Source organism: Oryzias latipes, chromosome 22, assembly GCF_002234675.1.
Source record: "Oryzias latipes chromosome 22, ASM223467v1".
Taxonomy (NCBI): Eukaryota; Metazoa; Chordata; class Actinopteri; order Beloniformes; family Adrianichthyidae; genus Oryzias; species Oryzias latipes.
In genome coordinates, this window is record NC_019880.2 from 15,564,844 (window position 1) to 15,591,159 (window position 26,316).

Genomic DNA, 26,316 nt, shown 5'->3' on the forward strand with positions numbered 1-26,316 from the left:
TTGGTCTTTCAATGTAGCTGTCATCAGACTTGTGCATGTATCGTCTGCAGCTCTGAAGTGATAAACATGGCAAAATAACATAAATGCTGAGCATAACCGAGTACGAGCGCGTCAAAGGTTTGGATTTCTCTGTTAGGAATAATTAGAAACATAATAGTTAGAAACTCCGCTTCGAAGGACCAAATGTGAGGAAACTGGAGATTCTAAACAGGACTGTAAAATAGGTAAATTAGATTGGTTTGTTCCCCTTCAGCTTCCTGCACACAAAAATGAATGAATAATGACTCAGAGACAAAACTTAGCTTCAGTGAAGATGTACTCCGCACAAAGGCACAAATTTGTACGAAGGGTTACAGACAGATGAACAGGGTTGCTGCATCAAAGTCCGAACACCGGAGCTCAAAGTCTGAACAAAGAAAACAGGAAAATGGGCTTGGTATATAAACCCTGCATTTGCATATTCAGAAGATCACCCGATAGACAATGATGTGAAAATCACACCCACAGGTTGCTGCTGGAGAGAAGCTCCAAGGTCGCAATGGAGATATCTCTGAGGCATCACACACACACAGAAAAAGGGAGTATGAGGAGAAACTGTGAGAAAAATAGCTTGGCTGTGCTGTCTTCAAATGTAATATGATTTTGAGATGATAATACATAGTGAATCAAGTTTAAATCATTAGTGTAATAAAAAGTAAAAGTTAGCGTAATAAAAAGTAGAAGGGAGTTTCTAACTATTCTGTTTCTAATTATTCCTAACAGTCTCTTTCATGTTAATGATGTAAAAATGACGTATACTCATATAACACTTGTTTTCTACCTTCCTTGAAGGCCCAAAGCGCTTTATAGTCATGAAAACCCACACATTCACACACTGATGGTGGCTCCACCGGCAAACAATACAATTTAGGATTCACTGTTTTGCCCAGGGACTCATGGGCGAGCAAGTCGGGCACTGAACCTGCGACCTTCTGAGGTGGACTGGTCTTGTGTGGAGTTTGCATGCATGGGTTTTCTCCGGGAACTCCAGCTTCTTTCCACAGTGTAAAGACATGCTTTATTGGTTAGTTGGTGATCCATCTTCAGAAGTTCTCTGATGACTCTGCTGTTGTTGGCTGCATTAATGGTGGGCGGGAGGAGGAGTACAGGGATCTTGTGGATAAATTTGTGAGATGGTCTGGAGAAAACAACCTGCTGCTGAATGTGGAAAAGACCAGAGAGATGGTGATGGACTTCAGGAAGAAACCACCAGCTTCCCAGCCTCTCAGCATCTTTGGCAGAGAGGTGGCAGAGGTAGAGGAGTACAAGTACTTGGGAGTAACCATCGACAACAGACTGAGCTGGAAGAGCAACAGCCCTGCTGTGTATAAGAAGGCCAGCAGCAGACTCCATTTCCTGAGGAGGCTAAGGTCCTTCAACGTGTGCAGCAAGATGCTTGAAATATTCTACCAGTCTGTTGTGGCCAGCACTCTGTTCTTCTCGGTGGTCTGCTGGGGGGGCAGCATATCGGCTAGGGACAGTAATAGACTGAACAAACTGATCCGAAGAGCTGGCTCTGTAATTGGTTGCAAAATGGACACGTTTGAATCTGTGATGGAGAGGAGGACTTTAAATAAACTGGTATCCATCATGGATAATCCTGAGCATCCTCTCCATCCTGTACTGGATGGTCAGCGGAGCTCCTTCTCCAACAGGCTAAGGCAGCTTCGCTGTCACACAAACCGCTTCAGGAGATCTTTCATACCTCACTCCATTGGACTCTATAACTTGTCATCCATGTGCAATAGATAAAGTCATTTATGGTCCGTCTATTTTCTCTCTCCTGATGTGGCATGCAATCTGACTGTTCTAATTCACTGATGTTTCTTTCCGATTGATTGTTCTGGTTCTCTGTCATCTATTGTGTGTAAGTTTGTATCTTGAGCCTAACGCCGACGCTGCAACAACTGAATTTCCCAAGCTGGGATCAATAAAGTATCTTTATCTTATCTTATCTTAAATTGTTCTCAACGTATGCATGTGAGTGTGTGGCCTTTCAATGGACTGGCTCCAGCAACCCTGTGACCCCGAGATTTAGAAGATGGATATCTAATTTAAGAATACATGTGAAAGTATCCTAGATTAGATTTAAGAAAATGTGCATTTGTGTAGATCAGACCATAAAAAGGCAGCAGATGGTCTAAAATCTTGATTGCTTTTTGATGCACTATTGGTTTTCAAGACCTAATCAACCAAAGTATGCAGCTTCATAAAAAAAAGAAGAAAAAAAACAAAAAATGTAGCAGCAAGTTGGTTTTTATTCCAGCTTTCATGTGTCAAAAGCCACAAAAAAACCCCACAGCAGACACATTTACAAGCTGGTTTACATTTTCTGTCTTATTTGCTTGATAATTTACTACTGATAAGACCTCATTATCATTTTCATATTAATCACACTTGCACTGTTTCCAAGAAAGAAAGGAAAAAAAAAGCAGCATAAGCTGGCCTCAAAAACATCCAAGACCACATTTAGCACTTTAATTTGACTAGTATAGATTGATGTTTGCAGATATTGACAGCTGAGGGACCACACACGTGACAAAAGCCGTATTATACATGAATATAATTGGAGAGGAAGGAAGAAAGATTGATGATGATCCAGGAAGCTCATGCCGAGTGATAAACCTGATCCCGGAGCACATCCAGTTCTTACAGTCTCTTTTTATGGCTGTCCGCTATTCTCTCTGGAGCCACATGATTTAAGAGCTGAAAATGAAAAACGTGTCCGTGTTTTTCCTTTTGCCTTGCTTTTCGATCACATCCAGCTGTTGTCCCTCCGTTTTCTCATCTCCCCCTTGTTTCATTTCTCTCACTCAACTCCCTCTTTGACTGAAGTTCCCATTCATTTCCCGCCATAGCCCACCATCAGTCCTTTTGTGTTGGTTGGAGTCTCACTTTGTCATATTTTGCCACATTAGTCTATTTTCCTTTGATGCCCACTGTACTTGCTTTCATTCTAACCTGATCAGCAACAGTCTGCAAACAAAAGTCGGGCTTTCCTGATAAGAGACTTGCCAAACTGCACCCTAACAAAGCAGCCTTTGTGTCCTTCATCCACCTACTTTACAACATTCATGCCCTCCATCAATACCTATTCATTTGTGCATTATTTAGCCTATAAATCAATTCAGATTAAATGTTTTGGCCCATTTAGCACATTCAAGTCAGATTCAGCTTAAAGTACAGAATCCTGGGATTGGTTAGGAGACAAAAACATGAATGTCTTTCCTTTAGGTGAGATTTTATACTTCTTGAGCTAAGAATGTAATACCACCAGCCAATCATGTAACACATGAAATCTCTGGTGCTGTATTTGGATGTAATAACATCAGAAAAAAGGTGCACTGCAGTATCCTGAATACAGGTCAATGCTTTTTACTTTTACTATGTTTAAGTCATGCTCTTCTGCATGCTGACTGCACGGTAGCGAAGGGGTTAGTGCCTTCACCTCACAGTAAGGGCGGCGACAGTAAGTGCAGAGGTGGAGCAGTCGGAAAGTTGCCCGCCGCCCATGTGTCCAAATGTCCTTATGTCAGAAGTAAGAGTTCTGCCCCCCCCCCCCCCCCCCCCCCCCCTAAGTTCTAACCTAACTACAGCTCCCTACAACCCTAGCACACACTTCCTGGATGCCGCATACCTGATTCTCATTCATTCAATCAAGCACTTTCTACTCAAGCAATGCACTGAGTGAAGCTCAGTGTGAAGTATTGATGTCCCACCCTGCCACCCTCACTGAGCATTGTGTGGACCCGATCTTCTGTCGCCTAACCCTGTGTCTGACTCTGTTTGCCTGCTGCCTGCCCTGACTCTCGTCTGGATCCTGACTTACCTGCTCTCTCCTCTGATGCTTTCATGCCTCTCATCGACTCCTGCCTGCCTGGCCCTGATTTAGCTTTGTGGACATTTAGCTTAGGTAATGAACCTGCTGCATTTGGAACCAGCCTGTTCTTGTGAAAACCTTGGGCAACACACAGATACCCCACATTATTCATGGTGGTTATAGGTTTGCTTCAGCGTGAAGGTACGTTCACACCGCCCTCTGTAACTTGCTTTCCAGCGGCCACTTCCAATGAAAAGTCTTTGTAAGCATGCATGAACACCCACAGCCCAAAAAGATGATTCACCGGTTAACTGGGATAGGCTCCGGCAACTCCATGACCCCAAAAGGGGGTTCAGTGTCTGTATATGGATGGTTGGCTGTCTGTTTTCCTACAGTTACCTCTGACATTAGTCAGACTTCATGTTCTTTTTGATAGTTTTAAAAATGTCTTTATTAAATCCAGTTTCCATTCTTGAGTTCCTGCATTTGGGTCTTCAAAAAACTACAAATCCTGACAGCACCTCATTTGTTGTCAGTCACTGAAAACATCAACAGCCCACTAAAAACTAATACAAGAAGTTGATATTTATTCAACCAATATTATAAAGATATTTAAACATACTTCTGAGCTACGGACATGACTGCAACCCTTTGAAAAATGTAAACTTCTTTAGTAAATTCGTTTTAAACGAGTTATGAAATTCAAACGTACTAGGCTACTGTATTATGGTAGTATATTTTATTAATCTGTACTTTTCACCACACAAAATTCTCTTTATTTTTTTAATGATTTTTAAAATTTTTCTGGGTGGAAGCAATAGTGGTAGTTTTAACGTTGGGATTTATAATTTTGTCAACGAAATTCCTCTGTTAGATTTCAAATTTCAAGTTAAAAAAAGACAGTTTTTGGAAAGGAAATTTAAAAGGGAATTCATAATTTTTAAATCTACCAAACTGCAAGTTGAGTTGCATTATAATCACATGAATTCAAATTCAGACTCATTTAGAAATTTAGCAACACAGCCAATTTAAAACCATTAGGATATCTTGTTTTATGTAATACTGGGAAAGTATTAAATTCTGTTTTTTTTGCTTCTATTGAGGCAAAGTCAATCCCAACTGTGTGACAAAATACTGAATATTACAAAAATCTCCACTTTTTCCACAGTTCTTGTTGTAGCAGCAGCTGAGGCGACCTCCACACATGAGAACATCGTTCAAAAACGCTGGAATGTGATGCAATGAGGAAAACTGATGTGTGGCTGCACACACAAACCCACACATGTGTGCTCACATGCTGCGTCAGTGATCACAGTCAGGGTGTCAACACAGGTGTGGAAACTGTGAGCATCAGCAAAACGATAAACAGAGCCACTGTGCCTCACAGCCAACGCACACAAACACCACCTGGTGACTTTTTCCCAGATCACTCTGTTTGGAGTTTGAAAATCTCTTTTTTCTAAAACATATTACAAGTGTTTCTCAGTTTGTGATGGAGCAAATGCTGCATCAAAACAGGGACAAACATCCTTACAGTTAAAACTAAGACAAGTGCACAAGGTTGGATGTGCTGACAAACAAATCAATACTAGACCAGGCTAATTAAGGTTCATTACAGTACTAATTATTTAAGTATTATGATGAGGTTGCAGCTTTCAGGTAAAAATCAATGTCTAAAGAGGTGCCTCCTATATGGCACAATATTGTTATAAATGAGAAACTTTAATGAAAGCATCAAATCCTGAAGGTGCATTAAAGAAACGTACATTTTGTTTATTTAAGAAACGTGACATTTTTTTGTTGTATATCCAAGAAAATGTTCGTAATCAGCGAGTGGGGAATTTTCCATCAGCTTAAAGCAATTGATTTAGAGGAAAAATGTCAGACTAGTGACCTGGACTCTCAAAAAACAAAAGAAGTGAAAGATTAGAAGGGGAAGTGGAGGTTCGTGTGAAGGTGAGTAAGACAAACTACATGTACAGTATCTGTCAAATAGTGCCTATGACCCATCTGCCCTTGAGGGTGGATTTTTTTTTGTTGGCAAAGAATGGGCAAACTTGTACGGGGCACGTAGACGGCCACACGAAATATCAAGGCTATGGTAGATACAAACCCCAAAGTGGCGCTGCACAGTGACCTAAATGCAAGTTTTTTAGCTAATTTGGCAGGTGGCTGCACAGCGGCATTTTTAATCTGGAGGCGGCAGTCGCAATTTGTCGTGCCAGGAAGGTTTTAAGAAAAGTAAAAATTTTAAGGAAACCGGACTATTTTTTTGGTCACCCGGGGCACATTTGGAGGTTGCGTGGTGGCAGCCCAGTGACAGGCGGATGGCAGGAAGGCAGCGGTGCAATAATTAACTGATAGGAGGGTCCCCAAAATGACTGGCGATGACCAGACGTCAATGCCGGTCAGTGTTGCTCCAAATGGGGAGACGGCATTGAAACTGCACAAAACTCATCATGGTGTTGATAGCACCACAGTAACACCGAGACCTGAATATTGACAAACTACAGTTGATGCTGAGAAGAAGACAGAACATTGTACTTTCTGCACTTCTTATAGAAGGAGAGCAACGTGCACAAGAAGGGTGAAGAAGAATCTGAGTCGCGAATGATCCGTTTTGCAGAATAGCCTACTTTTCGGGCTGCCGGCGGGTGGCACTTGATATGGACGGCAGCTGTCTGGATACATTTACACATCGTCCAATCAGGGCTGCTGCTGGCTGGTGATCCGGCTGCCACCACCCTGTGGGGGTCAATTTCACCCGATTTCATAATAGCGTACTCCCCTGACGCCAGACGGCTGTCTACAATCATATCTTTCGATTTTCCAAGAATCGGGCAGCGGCATGAAGTCTTGAAGATTTGCACAGTGGCAGTTGTATTTGTGACCTATTTTTAATTCTCACAGGTTGTAGTGAACACTTAAACAATACGTAAGGGTAAGTAGGTAGGTGAGACATGAGCGTGCCATATGGAATTTTTGTTTTTTCAAACTCTCCAAAAATCCTACGCTCTATGTAAGGGAAGCGTTGGTCCTGTTGAAGTGATAAGCGTGCAACCTGACTGTTTGAAATGGAGAAATAAGACAACAAGAGCATAGTTTGTATGGACATCCTACTGGCTTTCTACTGGGAATTCCAAAGCAGCTGCCCACCATGTGCATGCAGCAGTAAGGTCAGGAACGAGCCAGTACACGTGACGCACCTTACTAACGACCAGAGTGCAGCCCAAGGACACCATAAAGACGATTGCATCTCCCGTAAGTCATAAGTGTGAGTTACTTACAAATAATTCCCCATACACCTACCACTCGCAATCGTACATTCCATTTTTATGAACTGTCAGACCCACCTGCGCTTCCTTTACGATGTGGCCGCTTCTGCCTACAACCCTCTATGGGCCCGGACAACCCCCAAAATCTGTAGCACGGCGCGGGGCAACACGTGTTGTGTACATACGGATAACTAATCTAAAAAAAAAATGTGATTAAATGAGTTATGGAGATAAAATGAGGTTGCAAGTCACAACTCAATAAAATATCTGATTATATTCTGCATGTCCTGGTTTGGCTGCCTTTTGAAAACAATAAATAATCATAAATTGTTAATTTATAAAGGAGGATAAAAAAAACAGCTTAGTGACTGAGGTAAAATTGAAAAAAAAAAAACACTCCAGCAAGCCTCTCTGCACGGAAGTCACTAAACTTAAAGCTACATTATGAATGCAGCCTGCCTTCCTGCGTTTCTGAAGCTAAGGTTTGACATGCATCAATGATAGCTGCACACAGGCAGCTGGAAATGGATTCATGGCACGGGCAATGATCTGAATAAACAAATTATTTTTGCTCCATTCAGTCTGCATAGTGTTTTTTATCATTAGAGGTATTATTTATACAGAGAGAAGTGCAGAGGATGGATATGTGATGGCTGAACAGCAGTCTTTTTTTTGGAAACTTCTGACCCAAAACCAGGTGGATCATCAGAAGAAGAGCTTTTTTTTATTTTAGCTTTATTTGCAGTTGTCTTACCTATAAAATAACTCATCAGATGCTATGAGTAACAAATCAGCATAATTCCATGTGTGCATCAGTGACTCTTCTTGTTGATCTCCATGTTGTTTGACCCACTGGGCAGGCAGTAAGTTAATCAGCTGGAAGTGCAGCTGGAGCTTCAAACGCTTCAGTTGTTGGAGCTCACTCTTTGTTTTTTTTTTTATTGTACTAAATAATTCTTTTTTTGGCTTTGTTGAAGGCTGCCATTTTTTCTCATCTGGAGCCTTTTTAGAACTTGAAATTCCCAAATAAAAATGATAAAATGTTCGGTTTTAGATTTAGAACTTCTGTTGACCAAAGTTTTAATGTTCTGGTTATTCTATGTTTGTGAATGATTTTAAATTAAACCGATGCTTTCATATATTTATAAAAGAGAAACTGTTTCTGGCATATCTCCTTTCTAAGAACTGTCATAGAACAAACACTTTTTTCCCCTCAAATATTGGACAATATTTGAGGAGATTTTCTGTATGAGAGAAACTTCCTGCAATGATACGCAGCAGCATGTGCAGCAGGATCAATCGCCTTTGAAGGAAACATTCATTAACAAAATGACACCCTGGAGGCAACATCCAGCAGTCAATGTCTTTACTGTAATTTGGTTGTGAAATCAATTTTCAACTGATGGACATTTTAATGTCATCTGGGGAAAAAAAAAAGCAAGCGGGTACTCTTGAAACTGATCCCAATTGTTTTTTATTTTTTTATTTCCAGATATTATGTATTTAGCGAAAAAATTTAATTCAGACCAGGTTAGGGTTTATTTAGTTATTTGTAAATTTAATCATTTAAAGGTTTAAAGCAAAACGTTCAATAAATCATAAAAGAGAACTTTAAAAAAAAGAAAATTGAAAAGAGCAAACAACAAAACAATTATAGAAGGTTTTTAAAAGTTCCCCTTTTCCTTGTGTAAAGGCTCATTTCACACTAAATACATCCATTTTGTGCATATTGCACGGATGAAAGTTGGTCATCCGTGAATATGTGTGTGGAAAAAGTGAAAGATTTTTGGTCTTAACGTGAAATTTTCACAAATGTATCACAATGAACCACGCTAAAACCACGGAAGTTCAAATAAACCACGCAGAGAACAACGAAGAACATGAACCGTACATGATTATTCTGCTGTTTATATGCAATCCATCAGTGTTTAGAGCGTCAATTGTGCAATTTTAACATGATATGTGCGCCTATACACGATAAAAAAGCCATACATTGGTGGTACATGCGTGAAAAGTCCGTTAGACATTAGTGGAAAGCCACAAATTTGCGTATGCGTCTTGCAAAAATCACTCACAATTGCATTTGATTTACGCAATGATTCCGTATAAACTCCGTAAAATACTTGTAGACTGCGTAATTGTCAACCAACCAAAACTGTTGAACATCTAAAATATTAAAGAAAAAAAACAGTTGGCTTATATCCTCGACAGACATCTGCAGGCAACGATGAATCCGAGAAACACTTATGAATTCAGTGCATATGTGTCACAAAAGACTGAAATTTTGTATGTGGAAAATGCGCAAAATGTACTTAGGGCTGTGTGACACGACCTTAAATTCTCACTTTTGGTTCGCTTTTACGTTATTTGTGTCACTTTTAATTTTGAAGTTTGTTTTTATACCTGAAATGTTGCAATTTCTTTCTTGTCCTGTTATTATAATTTTAAAGAACTGATTTGGCCCCAAGTGTAATGTTGTACCAAATGTCTAACACATCTCTAAATTTCACTCAGGCCGAAGAAAAAACAGGCTGTTGATCAAATATTTTATAGAATGTTTGGTCATTGTGTTCAGTGTTGTGCTTTGTAAACTACTGTATGGTATTTTAGCAAAAATCAAAGTATTTTAAAATTCTTCACGCCAAATAGAGCTTTGTGGACTATAAGCACTTAGAAAATAAAAATAAAATATTCAGTTTGCTCACTTGTGTGAAAAAGGACATGCAATTAAAAATAATCTAGATAATATTTTTTCATAGATTTCCATTGTGATGGCTACAGTTAGTTACCAAACAACAGACATTGATTTCTGGTATTCAATTTCATTTATTTAAACACGATTGCTACTGTAAATCATTTGGATTCAAAAATATAATGTATTCACCTTTACATTACATTTTTCACATTCAGCCTCATACTCTTTAATAGTCTATTGCCAAGGAAAGCTCCTTTCTGTATAAATCTAGGGGCTGTAGAACAGCACGACTGCCTCATCAAACCCCCAAAAAACTAAAGGGGGAGCCACTTCTGTTCTTAACTAAGTAGATCATATATCATATCGTGATCACGCATCATAAATAGAGAGTGGCTTTTGTTTCTTTTTCTTGATCATTTATCTATTTTTTATGTATTAATTATTGATTTAACAAACTTTATTGCTGAGTAAATGTCTTTTTCTGAAGGTAAAACTTCTGGCTCCATTTTTTATGCTTTTGAAATTTACATCTTATCTCTTACATCTCAAACCCTTAAACTAGAATAATCAACTGTTTTTGAAATACATTTAATTTAAAGAAATCATTTACCTGCATCTTCCTGCACTAATCTAGTTTATCTGTTTTTAGTATGCATGTGGCTAACATGTAAAACGGAAAGTAAAGAAGGGAACTAAACGGGAGATGTCTCATCAGTGGTTTTACAACAAAAAGGACTGAATGAACCATGGGGTGAGCAACCATTCACAAAAACCTGCACCAGCCTGAACTGAATCCTAATTAATGGGTTGCAGTAAGATGACTCACTCTTGCTATTTTTAGCCCTGAGTGGAGAGCACTTTCAACAATATTTTCAGATTAAAAAAAAATGCAATGCAGAGGTTTGAGTTGGGACATGTGGAAACCAACCTGTATTCCGATGGATGATCGAGGTGTTTTCAAGTACTCCTCGGCCTTTGACACCAGAATGGCCTTGTCACACGTGAGCAGCGAACTGTGCGAGTCAGTAGATGGGTGTCTCTTTCCGGCCATCACTCCAGCTGCCTCCAACGCTATAGTCACAGCCTTGGCGCTGTCCAGGCTGTCGTTGGAGTTATACAGGGCTCTGCCTGGGCTAAGTCCCAGGCTGAGGCCATCAGCGGTCCAGACCCCTCCACGGGGGTGTCTCCCGTCGTGGTAGGCATCCTGGGTAGACTCAGTGCTGCTTTGGGCTGTGATGGAGATGAGCGGTTTGGACGTCGTTCTGGGTGGAACTGGAGGAGGGGCCTTCTTATAACTCGGCGTGTAGGTGATAGCTGAAAAAAAAGATAGATCATTAATTACATTGGAACTATTTTTAAAACTTTAAAAACTTTTTTATCTCACGTGATAATTCTATTCTACTTCACCCTTTTAAAATCTTAATTAGAAATTGCAAAACATATACGAACTTCTGTCCTAAAAAAAAGCAAATATGCAATTTTAAACCTACCATATTTTCCAGTCTTAGGTGCACTATTATACGCTAATGTGGCCAATGTGTCGGACTTTATCTTATTTTTCCATGTCTTGCTGACAAGGTCACAGTGACATTTACTTTACAGTTACTATCAGTCAGTTTTACGTGTTGCAAACAAGTTGAAAAGTCGCATAGTCACAGAATCATGTAAGCGGTTTCAGTCGATTTTGTACGTGTTGCAAGTAAGGTTGGGAGTTACAGGTATTCTCATATGCTAGCGTGGCTAACGTGACCAACGTGTAGCGTGATACGAACAAGTTCTAGATTCAGTGTGAATGTGGTTAATAAAGTCGGATGTTGCCATTTTTGTCTTGCTTTGTTTTGGTGTACCTTACTTGTGACATAGGTTCAAAAACAAACCATTCATTAACGTGTGTCTTATAGAGCAGAAAGTACGTAAGGCCTAAATGACATTTTGGGGTAACAGTAACATATTCTTTGATTTAATTTCACCATCAAACGGAAAAAGTTTCTTCATAAATATTTCCCTTTCAAGTATTAAAAAAAAAACTGAATCATAAATAAGAAATCTATTTTGACAGTTGAGCAGCCTGCAGCCATGTTTGTCCCTGCAAGATGTACAGCTTGTACAAGACATGCTGATTAAACTTATCAGTGTTGGCTAAAACTATTCGAATTTCTCATTATGCCATAATTTGAGATCAGTTGTCCGTGGCAACGTGCCCGTGTTGGCAATCACAGAAAGATGCATTTCATATCTGCAAGCAATGACTGATCTGTAAGTCAGCTAACAAAGTGAGTGATGCTGCGAAATCATTCAGAGGAAAAATGCAAACAACAACAACAAAAGGCAAATCTTAAAAGAGGTTTTCAAGAAAAGGCTCAAGACCCACCTTTTTAATTTAGCTTTTCATTGATTTTAACTGCTAATTTATTCTATTAGTTTTAGTATAGGCTATTTCATGTATTTATTTTCATTTTATGCATCTTATTCTCAATTTTATGTTTTTACATCTTATGTCTTTCATTTTAGTATCTTATCATTATTTTAGCCCCAGTGTTTCTTGTGGGGATCTTTTCCTCCAGGGCTTGCCGGCTTGGTCAGCGGTTGTTGCTGCAGTTCTTGCCCTTGCTGGGGCAGCTGGGGTCTAACTTTGCAGCTTCACGGCTGTAAAGTGGACCCCAGTGTCGTCCCAGTCTGGGAGGGCGCTGTGGCGATGCTCCCATGGCCGGGCTGGCTCCTGGTATGAAGAGATTCCCAAATACTGTTTCCTCACAGCAGAGCAAAGCCATACTTGTTTGTTTGCTTATTTATTTATTTATTTATTTAAAGTTACATAGTCATTATTCTTTGTACATGGGGGCCATGGGTCATATGTTTTAACGGAGGGGAGTGGGAAGGGTGGGTTGGGTTTTTACAGTAGTATTGTGTGTTTTCTGTTTTTAATGTTAAAGCGCTTCGAGCTGCGCAGAATGCATAAGAAGTGCTATTTTTTAATTAAAGTTTGATTTGATTTGAAAGAACAAATGGTGGTTTAGTAGAATATGTTCTTAAACCTCATCTAGGGCTTCGTTGGGTAAGAATATAACAAGTTTATGTTTAGAAACGTATGTTAGATTAGGTGTAGTTGCCCTCCCACCCAGATGGGGCCAATAAAGTGATAACCATGTTGGTTTAAACTTTTTTCCGCCAGTTCTTTCCATGAAAACACCTACAATTTTACACAAAGTTGACCAAACATCATTAAAAAAAAAATCCTCTTTAATGTGATAAAAGCATTAGCCTTGGAGGTAAACTATCATTTTTATTTCTTAGAAGGAAAAACAAAAATAAATACTCAAAATATGCCAGTTTGACTGCATATCAAACAAACACACGGTGAGATTGTTGCCATAGAAAGATAGACGAACCAATCACGGCTTACTGAGGTTGTCTGGATCCAGCATGGCGACGTTGAAACATATGTAAAAATCTCAAAATGATACTGGCTGTTTCATCACATTAAAAATGGTCAGGAAAAATGTAAAGGATTCCATTAGATTTTAGGCTTTTGGTAATTGATCTCATTGAATTTACATCCATTTCATACTAAACTTTTTTGTTCGGTGATGGTCTATGTTCCTCGGCTTTAGAAACCTTTCTTCTCTGGTTCACGATAAGCCCACACACAGAGGGATGGACGGAATGATTGAAAATGTATCAAATATGGACCTTTTTTAAAATTTTGAATAAGCTGATAAGAGTATGGGAAAACATCAAAGCATGATGGTGGAAACCAAAGTTAATAAACAGCACTCAGGAAACTGACAACTCTCATTACCAACTCCGTCCATTTTTCAAGAGAAGGAATAGAGGTCGCTTTCTTTCAAGTGCAAATGAGAAGATAGATTCAAGGCAAAGAACGGAGGACTAAGGAATGGTTCATGAACGCCTTCTGGGATTTGATTATTTTCATACAAAACTTAGAGAGAAGCTCACTCAGTGCAGTTGAAGCACCTGAACTAAAATCTATGTTTCATTCAATTTGATCAAAGCTGAGTATGTGACTGGCACCTTAGAGCTAAGAACAGCAGGAAAAGAGGAAGAACACTCATTCAAGGTTAAGCTGAGGGTTACCATTTTCCTTGATGCAAGATCAGTTCATTTCTGAGGATGTACAACTCAAAATCACGCCCATGTTTCAAAAGCTTGCATCATGTAGAAAAACTAGTGAAGTCATCATTTACCCAAATCAGATGGAGTTTCAAGCTTTCAAACGCTATTTCTTTATGCATTTGAAAGGCGTGAGTAGCATTTGAGCTGAAGGTTTCAAAATCTGGAAGTCATTTGAATCTCTCGTGTTAGTGCAATAGCCTGTATGCTCTAAACTAACCACTGAATGAGGAAAGTGAAAGCTGAAATGTTCTCTGTTTAATGTTTAACTCTTAAAAAAAGAATAATAAACCTGCATATTTTGGTGAAAAGTACAGTGTTTAACGCAATTTAACTTTAGCACCGAGTGCAGAATGTTACAACTGCCAATACTGCAAAACCAGCAACCATTTGGCGGGACATTTCTTTTAAAATTGAATTGTTTGTATTGAATTCATTAAAAAAGATTGATTTATTTAGTTGCTCAGCATGCAATCGGTAAATGTTTCTATTGTCACAATTACTCCCCGTCTGATTTCAACACAAATAAATATGAAAGATTCACCTAGATAACTCATGTAGTATAAAAACGACAAAAATCAACAAACAGTTGTTGTGTTGTAGTTGTAGTGCTGTCCGAATCCACAGTTGTGTCCGAATTCCCACCCTTACCCCTAACTACTAAAAAACTATATATTGCGGCACTATGTAGTGCCCTGAATTTTAAAAGCAATTCAGACACCATTCTCACAGATTTTCTTTTTTAAATGGCAAATATGACTGCATCGATTTGACAAAGTTAAAATCTAATTGATATAAGCGTTTTGCGACGATCATTTACAAATCCACTATGTTCTGAAGATGAAAATGTTGATGATTTATTAATAAAAAACATTTAAATACAATTTTTTGGCAAAATTTGTTCCGAGCATTGACGCACACTGGCATTTTGCAGGGACTTCTGGGAAATATCTAGAGCACTCGGTTTTGGAATTGTAGGTTATGTCCGAATACCCACCCTAACACCTACACAGTGCACTATATAGTGAGTTCACCATTTTGTAGTGCTGTCTGAATCTACAATTCCAAAATCGAGTGCCCTACAAACTTCCCAGAAGTCTCTGTGAAAAACCAGTGTGCATCAATGCTCACTAGATTGGTGAATATAGACAACAATGCATTGCGTCTGAACAATTTTTGCCAAACAAAATTTTTTTACATGGATTTTTTAAATAAATCATCAATGTTTTTATCTTCAGAAGACAGTGGATTTATAAATGATCATCGCAAAACGCTCATTTCAATTCGATTTTAACTTTGTGAAATCGATGATGTCATATTTGCCTTTAAAAAAAAAAAGCTGTGAGAATGGTGTCTGAAAATATGTCTTAAAAACAACACAGGCGTTTTGATTTTAGCTAAAAACAGCACATTTATATTTAAAAGACCACTAGGAATGATTTTACAATGGAAAAAGGTATAGTTGGAGTGGTACTTTAATGCGCCTGATATATGACGTAAGTTTGAAATAGACCACTCATTGGGGGTACACTTTTTAATCTGCTGGGAAATGCGGGAAAAACATCATATTTTCTTTTACGTTTTTTTGTAAAAGCACAATTTTACGACAAAGTCTGCTCCTCAGAGCTACACATCTTGTCCTTTTTGTCACCCATATTTTGGTTGCGTATATAAATAGCCAGGGACGTCTGGTCTGTGACCAGCATTCTGCTCTGGGCTTAAAATGACTCAGATGGATGTCCACTCAGAAAATTAATCTGCTGTAGATGCAGAAGTTTAGGCCTGAAGAAGGAATGAAAAAAAAGGATGCGTGGACGCATCAGGGACACAGTTTGTTAGACGTGAAGAGGGAATGACAGAAACATCGTCAGAATGCATCTGTGTGTGTGTGTTTGTGTGCATAATGAGAAGAAATTTTGAATCAGGGAGAATGGAAGGGCTAAAGGAGGAATGAGATGACCTATACCAAGCACATGAATCAGCAAGAGAACCAAAATAGAGCTATTATTAGCCTGCGAGTCATTCAAAGAGGAGTCATAATCCCTGCTATAACAATAAAGTGAACATCCCTTAGTCATGCTGCATCATGCTTTAGGACAAATTAGAAATATACAAATGTTTGGAAAACATAAAAAGATCAAGTACAACTTCAAACAAAAAGCAACAACTTTCCAAGTATACAATCACAGTGGCACAGAAGAGTTCATTGAACACCTTGTCCTCTAAATATGGGTAAAATTGGTTTTGGTTTCAATCACATTAAAGACAGATGAACAATGAAAATGTCCTTTAAGGTCTTAGTCACAAGCAACCCCATGGGGAGTTAACTTGTACGAGTGCTGAAGGATTCTGGGTTGTCTGGGCCCGTGGAGGACCAGTCGCATCTTATTGTTGTGCGTGTGGAAAGTGCATTGTGAGGTATTTATTAGGCTACTGTGAGTTCTGACACCTAAGTGATGCTGTCTTATGGTGCCCTAACGCCGCACTCTAGTTATTAGTAAGGTGCATGTCCTGGCTCCTTATTGACAGCACAAATGCCCCGTCTACGGGGTGTACAGGTGATATGTAATTGCTTGGAGGATGCCCAAAAACCACTCCCTGACTGTCTTATCTTCAAATTTCTAGCAGGATGCTGCAAGGAGTGTACACATATCACTTGAACAGCATTAATGGACCTATTGTGCAGTGTACAGGGTTCAGGGGGTTGATAAAATGAAAAATGTGTAAACACGTCTGCGTCTAACCTACTTCACCCTTACTTATGCTTTTGTGCCGACCTGTTGCCCGCAGCACGCCCAAAGTATAAAGAGGAGGATTAATATTTTCGCTCTACGAGATCACTGAGCGGTCTAAAACCTTGATATTTCCTGCTGGCCATTTCATGCCCCGCACAGGTTTGTTGATTTTTTTTGCCCGTAAACAGCCCATATCCACCCGAAAAGGACTTTTGACTAAGGCATAAGGCGGTGTTAAATTCTTCAAAGAGAGTCATAAAAAGTTGAACACACGTGGACACAGCCACACCTATGAGAAACCGAAAAACGAAAAAGTGGGTTGAACCATAACTGAAAACCAAAGACATCATCTGAGAGTTGAAATGCCAAAGAGGATGGCGAAAACAATAAAAAAAATGTCTGCAATAATGAGATGTTTCTAAAATTCTCTAAAAAAAAATCCGTTTTGACTCTTTCTGCTCCCTGTGCTCTATCGAACGGCCCGCTTTGCAGTGACATAACCTTTTCTTCTTTGGATGTGCCTCAGATGTGGAACAGGTGGCACGATGAAAGGGATATGGTGGAACGGTATAACCTCTGAGTGACAAATAGTGCTGCAATTGTGTTCTGTTGTAAAATGCTTTTTAAATATTTCTGACAAAAATTGAGCTTTCCATTCGATTTTCATTAACCGTTTATACGGTTTCCAAATGAAGCACAATTCCTAATTCACAATTCCAGGATAAAAAGACGTTATAAATAGTAAAGAAGAAAAACTTGTCTCCATTCATTTCCACATGCCTGCTGTGCTTTCCTATCAGAGGCATGAAAACGATAAACACAAAAATAATCAATACAAGTTTTTCTACAGCTCAGACATGGAGTATAATCTGGTTTCATAGTTTGTCTTAAGTTTTTTGTCTTGTTCTTAACAAACTAACTTGTCTCAGTATCTCCATTTCTGCTCTGAGTCTCTTTTCTTTTCTTCAAGTAATCCAGACAGTAAAAAAATCTGTAAGATGCTTTTGCTAAAAGTGGTAGCCAAATTCTGCATTGTTGACGTCCATCAATCAACTCATCTTAAACGTCATCCTTTGCCTAGAATATAAACAGATTACAATCCATGTTTTTCCTGTAAATGTCTCAGATGTGAAGGTGCCAATTCCAATTCACATTCAAACTTCTGAGGTTGTGACATCTTGACTAGGGATGGGCCGATATAATTTTACTGACAACCGATATTTTCCCTACAGCTGTGGCGATAGCCGTTATTTGCCGGTACTGACACTTAAGTGTCTACAGTAACACATAGTTTAGATTTGCTTTTTGTTTCTTTATTAGAAATGGACAACTTTTGTTTTCCTGGAAAATGACATTGTATTTGACCCTTTTAACATACAGCAAAGGATATCATAGGCACAAGTATCACTTTAAAACTTAAATACATCTGTAAGCATTCAGACCATTAATTGAATATTGGACATAACTGTAAACCATTAGTTCCCCATTGCCAGGGATCTATTAGGAACAACATGTATCCCTATCAAAAACAACATTTACCTGAAAACAGTCAATTAATGACAGTGACTTTAAATATAACCTTCCCAAACTTTTAGGAACAAGTATACATTTAAAAAATTAATTGTTTCTGAAAACAGTTAAAAGAATATCAGTAGATTTTTTAAATATTGGACCGATAAAAAATACTGGCACCAATATATTGCCCATCCCAAATCTTGATGCCAGTCTTTTTTGTAAGGACACAAGACTTTACAGCCTGATGAACTGTCACCAGAAACAAGTCCTTACCTCCTGGAGCTTGAACATGGTTCATAGTCAATCACCAATATGACCCTTCGAGATGATAAGAAATGCTCAGAGGTTTTATTCCACCATCTTCGAGCACAAACGGAGGCCACTATCATTTGATCGCTCTAGATATCTCTAGGAAACAAGCTCAAACCAGCCCTCCTGATCAAAGTGAAACCCAATTGTGAAGATCCAGCCACTCCATCCCTGTTAGAACCTCTCTATCTATCACAGCTTCCTTGTTTACTAACATGCCAGTTAGGTTTTTGGTGATGGGGAGCTGAGTGTCATTCAGTTAAGAGTGTTTCTGTTTGATTGGATTTATCACTGCGAGGGGATTGCAACGTTCTGTCTCTGTCTGCAGGCTTTTAGGAGTATGTAAAAAACCTGGAGGAAGATGGATGATGAAGCTTGGCAGACACAAAACAATAAAGAAAAAACGTACAAACACAGTCAGTAACAGATAGCAAAGAGAGACCCGGCGGTTCATTACTCAAACTTACTTAAGCGCTCTTGACAGTTTGTGAAAGTTTAAAAGCACTGAGCACTTTGATGAATCGCTGGCCACAAAAGTGATGTTTACCACAAATATCCTCATTTCATGAACAGTCCTCTGGAATTTTAAATCCACAGGAGTCCTTTCCTTTTCCTATGACTCAGATGGTATTTTATTGTTGATGAGAGTCACACTGTCATGCCTGTGTGTAAATAATGACCTCTGCAGTTGCTAGTGGAGACAGCTCTGCTTCAGCTCCAAGCAGCCGACTGAGAAGCATCTGCATGTCACCATGTTCTTCACCTCAGCCCTCATGAAAACAAATTGGCTTCCTGTCAAGTAGATAGATCACTGGAGACCCCAGCAGGCTTACAGCATTTAGAGGTTTGTGTAAGACTGCAATTGTTCAAAAGCTGCAGTCAGCAGGATGGACAGATGTAAGAGTTTAGGGAAAAAGACGATGTATATTTAAACAGTCTCAGTCTATAAGTTGGATACTTTAGAGATTGTTTACTGTGCAGCTCCAGTGGAAAAAAAACGGCTTTCACCTTTTTTTAAATTTCTGCTGTCATTGATGTTGTGATTGACAAAAGTGCTCAAATAATTTTGAATCAACAGTTTATTTATTTAACAAGGATGTCCAGCTTTCATTTAGCTTATCCATATCATAAACCTATATTTTGGTATTTCTAATGTAACTTTTCTATTGTGTTGCAATCAGCCATCCAGTTTTGTCCTCCACGGTCAAATATCATCCAAGGAACCACATATACCACTATATTTATAGAATCAAGTGATACCCTTAATGTTATCAATAAATAATAGTACACTCACAATCAGTTATTGTTATTTACATGAGTTTTTTTCCTATTTTGTCTCCAATATGTAAATATTCCCTTTAACTTAGGAAATAATGTTGACGAACAACGAAGGCGTGCTATGGCTAGGTGGTGCTGCTCTTCCATGGCTGTTTGAATGATGAACGTGGAATGACTTAATGTCAAAACCCGCTTATTATAAATACAGAATGTTGAAATTGATGTCACATTGAAAGGAATTTCTTTTAGAATTTTTGGGGTTTTGACCCCAGTAAGTGACCCTGAATTTGCACTGGTCCATCTGTAGACTGGGGCATCTCCGTTGCGTTGACACAAAATACAAAAAACTTTTATTAAAGTAAAAACTTCTGTTGTATTTTCAAAATAAAACAATGTAAAATTGTATTTCATGTGTACAGTGACATGCCCATACGATTACGCACGTCAATGGGTTTAAAGTACAAAAGCGGGCCTGATTGCTAACATTTTAGATGTTGATGACATGAGGCTAGCAGAAATTTTGGAAATATCAGGGTTCACTGAAGTGTATATGGAATCAATTCCATGTTCCCTTTTTTTTAAATTAAATATGAGCACATCTGTGTATCCTAAAGTTAAAAGAAAACATTTAAGTGCATTTTAATTAAACCATCTTAAACAAATACATTACAGTCTGTAATAAGAGCAACGGAGAAAACCTCAGGGATAGTGGTTTTACCTGGGGTCGCCTGAGGACTCCAGTCAATGCTGCAGGTGGAGGGGAGGCAGAACTGGACCCCTGAAAACAATGAAGTAGGAGGGTTGGGGGTGGGGGTTGATACTCAGACAAGTAGACGTTTTTGGCCTGAACACACAGCAGAAACTGTAATCACTACATGAGAAAAACTTAGGATTGGTCCAGAAAGGATGCAGGTTGCGATGATGACGATGATTTGTTGAAGAATTCTTATTCTTTTTCTTAGCCACGTTAAGCATAAAAGTTCAACTTTGCTTTCTTAGCTTTAGTGGGTTTAGAGTCTCCGTCTGAAGATGAATGTAAAGTTGAGTACCCTTAATAGATCAATAAAAAAAATAAACAAAGTAAAATAAAAGAGACTTACACAGGAAATTATAAATAAGAATATGACCATGTTTAAGCCTTAGTCACGTGCACCCGTGCAGGGGTCGACCCGTACCGGTTGTGCGGGATTTTGAGTTGTCCAGGCTTGTAGATGGGTGAGGCCACATCTTAACCCTTGTGCTATCTTAGATGACCCCACCCTTACATTGACGTGTTCTCCCTACCAGTACAAAGGTGGATAAAGGTGGAGAGATTTCAAGTAATCCATGGACACCAGTGAGGTTCAAAATCATAGAAGAAAAAAGGTTCAGAGCACTGTCTAGGGGGTCTAGATGACCCAACTCCCATTGTTAAAGTGCCTAGGATAGCACAAGGGTTACAGAGGGTAAAGGTCCCTAGAGGCTCGTTTGGCCATCTCAAGGGACATCATGAAAATGGAACCTACCATTGTTGTGCATGTGGTTAGTGTCTTGAAAAGCACTTGTAAGGATAATGTAAGTTACAAGCAATTATGACCTTCAGAGGATGGCGCCCTTATGCCACATTATTCATAAGGGAGGTGCGAGTACTGGCTCCATACTGACCACAATCAAATGCTCCCTGTATGTAATCATGTGCCACATAATGCCCAGAGGACGCCCACACAAACCAAACTCGGATTATGTAATTTGTCCATTTCAGTCAGGCTGCAAGCACAAAGCGCACAACGGGCGCGTACTTATCACTTAAACAGCACTAATGGGCGCCGCCAGGTTTTGGGGGTGTGCTTCGTCTACTTCATCTTTAATTACCCTTGAGTCTTGTTTGAGCGTCTGCTACACGCTACCACCAGTTGCTCGCGGTATTCCGTAGAAAAAATGTGCACCTTGAGCGGACTATAATCTTAAAAATATGTGGAAGTCACATATGTGCCCCCTACAGTTTTGCCCATTTTTTGCCTTCAAACTGCCCCTATCTACCCTTACAGGCAGTTGTGACAAAGTTATTGGTAGCCAGAAGGTGAAAGGGCAATTTATGTTAGTTTTAAATTAAAGGGTTAGGTTAAAAAGCAGAATGTATCTTCTTTTTTTTTTTTACATACGTAAAGTTGTTCAGGCCCTGCGACAGATTGGCGACCTGTCCAGGGTGTGCCCTGCCTTTGCCCGTAAGTGGCCGGGATAGGCTCTGGCAGCCCTGTGACCCCGTAAGGGACAAAACGGAAGATCAGATTAGTACCACCAAAAAAATTAGATTTAGTTACCCACAACTCATTAGCATTAAGACCTCTGATTTTGTCTGATTCTATAACATTAGTGCTGACTGTATTCTGCACTAGGAAATAGTCAAGATGAAACTTCTGGAGCACCTTTTTTCAAGGGATCAGTAAAACACTGAAATGACTCAAACTAAAAAACTGGCTGTGGGTAAATTTGGTCACAATTAATTAGGCCACAATAAGCCTAATTAAGTTGACTGTCTTTCGAAATTTTTGAAGACCCATTTGGAAACCTGTCATAGCTCCACGCGTGTTATGTTCAGAAAAAGCACACACACACGTACGCACGCACACACACAAACCCAAAAAGCCTTTTCTGTGCTTTGCTTGAATACACGTTTTCTTCTGTTGCTTTTTATTTGAGCACAAACTTAAGCGGGCAATTCCATGTACAGCCCATTAACTGGACAGATAGCACATCTTTTGATTCACCTTTATGTCCATTGTCGATATGTTTACAGCTTGGGTGGTGTACAGAACATACACTCTTTTCACTGTGCTAATTAACAGAATAAAACAATGAACTGAACCAGATGCTTACAAGAAGCACAGTGTATGAAATGTACAAAATGTTAATGCAATGCTTCATGCATCACTACACTTCCATCCATTGACAGGCATGTTAAAAAAATACATTGACAAACACTTCTTTTTGAGAAGAAACACAGTTTAACATACATTTGTATTTACTTTTTCCCTGTAAAACAATATTAATCTTTAATTCCTGAGCATTAAGATGAAATTTGTCTGTAAAAAATACATTATCTTCCAGTAACATTTGTGTTAGTTTATATTGTACTTGGTACATGGGTAATACAATAGTTTTTTTTTTAAATGTTACAATAAAGTGATTTCTACATATAGTCCAGTAACAATGTTGATCAGATAACAAAATGCATGTAAATAATGTGTAAAGAGGCTACATACTGATAAATTATATTTGGTAGCATCAATTATGAAAAATGTGTATTTCGCAATGATCAAAAGTTTGGAAATCCACGTGCAAAACCGTATTTTTAACCAAAAAAAAAGGTAAACCAGTCTTCATTAGAAATCAGTTAAAGTGCAGGTATAAAAGAAAATAAAGAAAAATATTTATATCGGCTTGCTTTTAAAGATTTTAAAACAACCAAAACGTGAGTTTTCCTTTTATATTTTCCACAGAACTCTACAGTACAGAATCCCATCTTCATCTAAGATTGTGCAAATAGCATTTCACAGCATCCTTTTTCCTCCAAACTGCAGTGTTAACCCAACAACTCAAAAAGTAGCAGGATGATTGTAATAGTAACTGTTAGGGTCCAGATCACTCCAAATGAGTGGCGACGTACAAAAAGTTCAAATGAAAGATGAGTGGACGGTTTTCTCATTTCTATAGGGATTGTCAAGGTTTTTTTATGTTTTAAATGATCTTTTCAGTAGTCTGTACGAGAGATCTTTAAAAAACAAGCTATATCTTGAAGAAACGGCACGCCAACTACATTCATTACTCATTTGTTTTAAAGATGACGATAAAAAGTCTTGGAAGAGTACTGCTTCAGTCTGGTTCTTTGAACATATTTTTGGGGATGTTTCCTCCACAGACAGTTTATTACATTCCTGCAGTATCTTGAACTCCTCAATACACCATGAGAATTCCCAGAAAACATTCCTTGCTTGGACGTCAGCAAACAGTACTACAGTCTGCACGTCGCTCTACGTTGCACTGGAAGCTACAAACCATGAGCTTTGAACGCGTAGAATGTCGAGCTACATTTTGTCTGCTGAGACTGAGGTATGAGCTCACAGGCTGAGAGACACATATGTGATTTCTGAACTATTGTACTCATATCTCCCACTCCAAAGTTCCACGCTTGCACTTCTGTGCAAGGATTCCGGCCTACGTCCCCTCCTCTGCCATCTGTACCACAGAAAGGCTTGCTCACTTGACATTCGTTCTGGACTTATTGGGATCCTTTCTTCTATTTCCTCTAAATGACTCACAGTCTCCTGGGATCCAGTCAGACACTGGGGTCCTCCTGCTGTGGAATCATCAGAGCCTTTAACCTCTTGTAATAACAAATCAGGATCGGGTAGTGAGGAATCTGATGCTGGAGTCACAGGTTCTATGTCAATCTCCAGTGATGTATCGGGAGAAACTGAACTCGGAGGCGATATGGTGACAGTGACTTGTGGAAAGGCAAATCCATGCATTTGTTTTGAGGCTACATTAGGAGGAGTGTTATCAAGGGGGAACTCCATAGGTGAATCCAAACTGCTCATGTCTTCTGAAGGTTCCATAAAGCAGGTTGTGCTAGGGTCTGCAGTTGGCAGGGGGGAGTTTGGAGAGTCTGATTGATATGTTGGAATACATAAGTCCTCAGGACTCATTGAAGAGTCTAAAGGCTCGGGTTCAGGGTCCATAAACACAGAGTCAAGGTCATCTTGATCTAGGGAGGTAAGCATGACCAAGTCAAAATGGACTAGATCTGCATGGTATATTGGTGTAGTATCTAGTGGCTCTGGAAGTGGTGGCCACTCAGATTCCGACTCTTCAGTGTTTGGCTGAGTTGCCACCAAAGAGAAGGCAGAGACTGAGGACATTTGTTCAAGAGTAGATTCAGAGGGAAACTCAGGGAAAGTGACTATAGGTTCTGGGTTTGTCTCACTGTCGGTTGGACTGGAGGGTGAGTCTTCCTCAAAGTACTCTGACACCACAATAGATGGACATTTAATATCTGTCTGTAAAAAAATTGGTAGAGCAGAATCAAGATGAATGGAGGGTGCGTCACAGACTGAGAAAACACCTTTATTCGTGGATGAAGACACTAATGGTTTGTTCAAGTTTTTTGGTTCTGTTTCTTCTGAATCTGAAGTGACTGAACTTTCTAATCCTGACTGTGGTAAGTAGACAGCAGTAGGAGTTTGTGAGCCAGATTGGCCCTTGTCCACAACACTGATTTCTGGTATCTCTGGATCAGATGTCATTTCAGACCCATTTTCAGACTCATTTGGGGGGGACACAGTCACTATTGGGACTGGGAATGAAAGCTGCATCTTTGGGATGTCAATTTGTTCAGAGTTTAGTGATGTCTTGTCATCAGTGTGAGATTGCTTCGTATGTGAATCAGAGTTATTTGCTATATCTATATCTGTCAGTTGTGGAGGGACTAGAGGTGGTGCAGTAAATGAATCATGTTGGTTTTCGAAGGCTGTTTTGGATGAATGCGTTGCAGCATCTCGAATGGTTACTGGATCTTTAGTGTCGGTGGGAGATGAACTTCCAACTACTTTGTGTGACAACTCTGGATCTCGGGCTTCTTTAGCTTTAAAAGGCCCGGCTGCCCAATTATGGTCTGGTTGGACTCCTCTGAGAGGCCCAGGAAGTACTGGATCCAGAGTGAGTGGGATGGCACTCTCTACATACATAGACTGCGGACAGGCAAGAATGCTTGGGTCCATTGACAGCTGTTTTGGAAGACTTCGCCGAATACCCTTCTTGTCCTCCTTCTCATCAGGACAGTTAACAGCTGCATCGGCAGTGCTTTGCCTGATAAGAACTTTGCTTCTGGCCTGAGTTCCCACAGAAACTTTAGAGACTTGGGGTTTATTTTCTTTTGTTTTACTGGTGCTTCTGTCTGCAGTAGCGGCTCCGTGTTGTTCCGACTCGAGCTTTGTGTCAGCCTTCAGTCCTGCTGAAGCAGTTCCAACATCTTTAAATGGTCTAGTTCCAGGTGCCACATTGCCTCCTTGAGGAGACCACGTGTTGTAGTGCTGCGTAAAGCTGTTGAAATTGTTGTTGAAAGCACGTAGTTCTTTACAGAGGTCTCTACGAAGCTCAGCTAGCTCTCGGCGCATGGCAGAGACTTCCTCTTTCCACTGCATGCTGATAGCTGCAGCCAAAGTGGCAGATTCTTTAATACTAGCCTGAATCGCTTTTGGCGATGGCCGTTCTGGAGCACTAGATCTTGGGGATCTAAAGAGGCTTGGAGATACAGGTGGTCCAGATACCGGCTTGGCCGATGGGGCTCCCATGTTTTTTTTGTAGTAAAGCCTGTCTCTTCTGACTGGGCAGCCCAGATCATCGTGAGTCAGAGGGGTAGTATCTGCCAAATCCTCATGTATGCTGGCCTGGGTGGGCAAACAAGTTTCGTCCTGTGCATACGTTCTGTCTGGAAGACAAATGTAAACACGCATCTGTAATATGGCCACGGGTGTGAGCAGC

At 39.6% G+C, this 26,316-nt stretch overlaps 1 protein-coding gene across 6 annotated transcripts in view; it reads right to left on the minus strand.

Moving 5' to 3' along the window:
- dlgap2 (DLG associated protein 2) overlaps positions 1 to 26,316 on the minus strand; it is a 144,145-nt gene that overhangs the window by 6,954 nt on the left and 110,875 nt on the right. For 3 of the 6 annotated variants that reach the window (XM_020713715.2, XM_020713716.2, XM_020713717.1), the window contains one exon: positions 22,432 to 26,263. In XM_020713715.2, the coding sequence (XP_020569374.1) occupies positions 23,895 to 26,263 (2,369 nt within the window). In that variant the 3' untranslated portion in view covers positions 22,432 to 23,894. Of the gene's footprint in view, positions 1 to 10,757; positions 11,144 to 20,515; positions 20,576 to 22,431; positions 26,264 to 26,316 lie in introns of those variants that run through there. The other 3 variants (XM_020713719.2, XM_011490496.2, XM_020713718.2) reach the window with 2 other exon arrangements.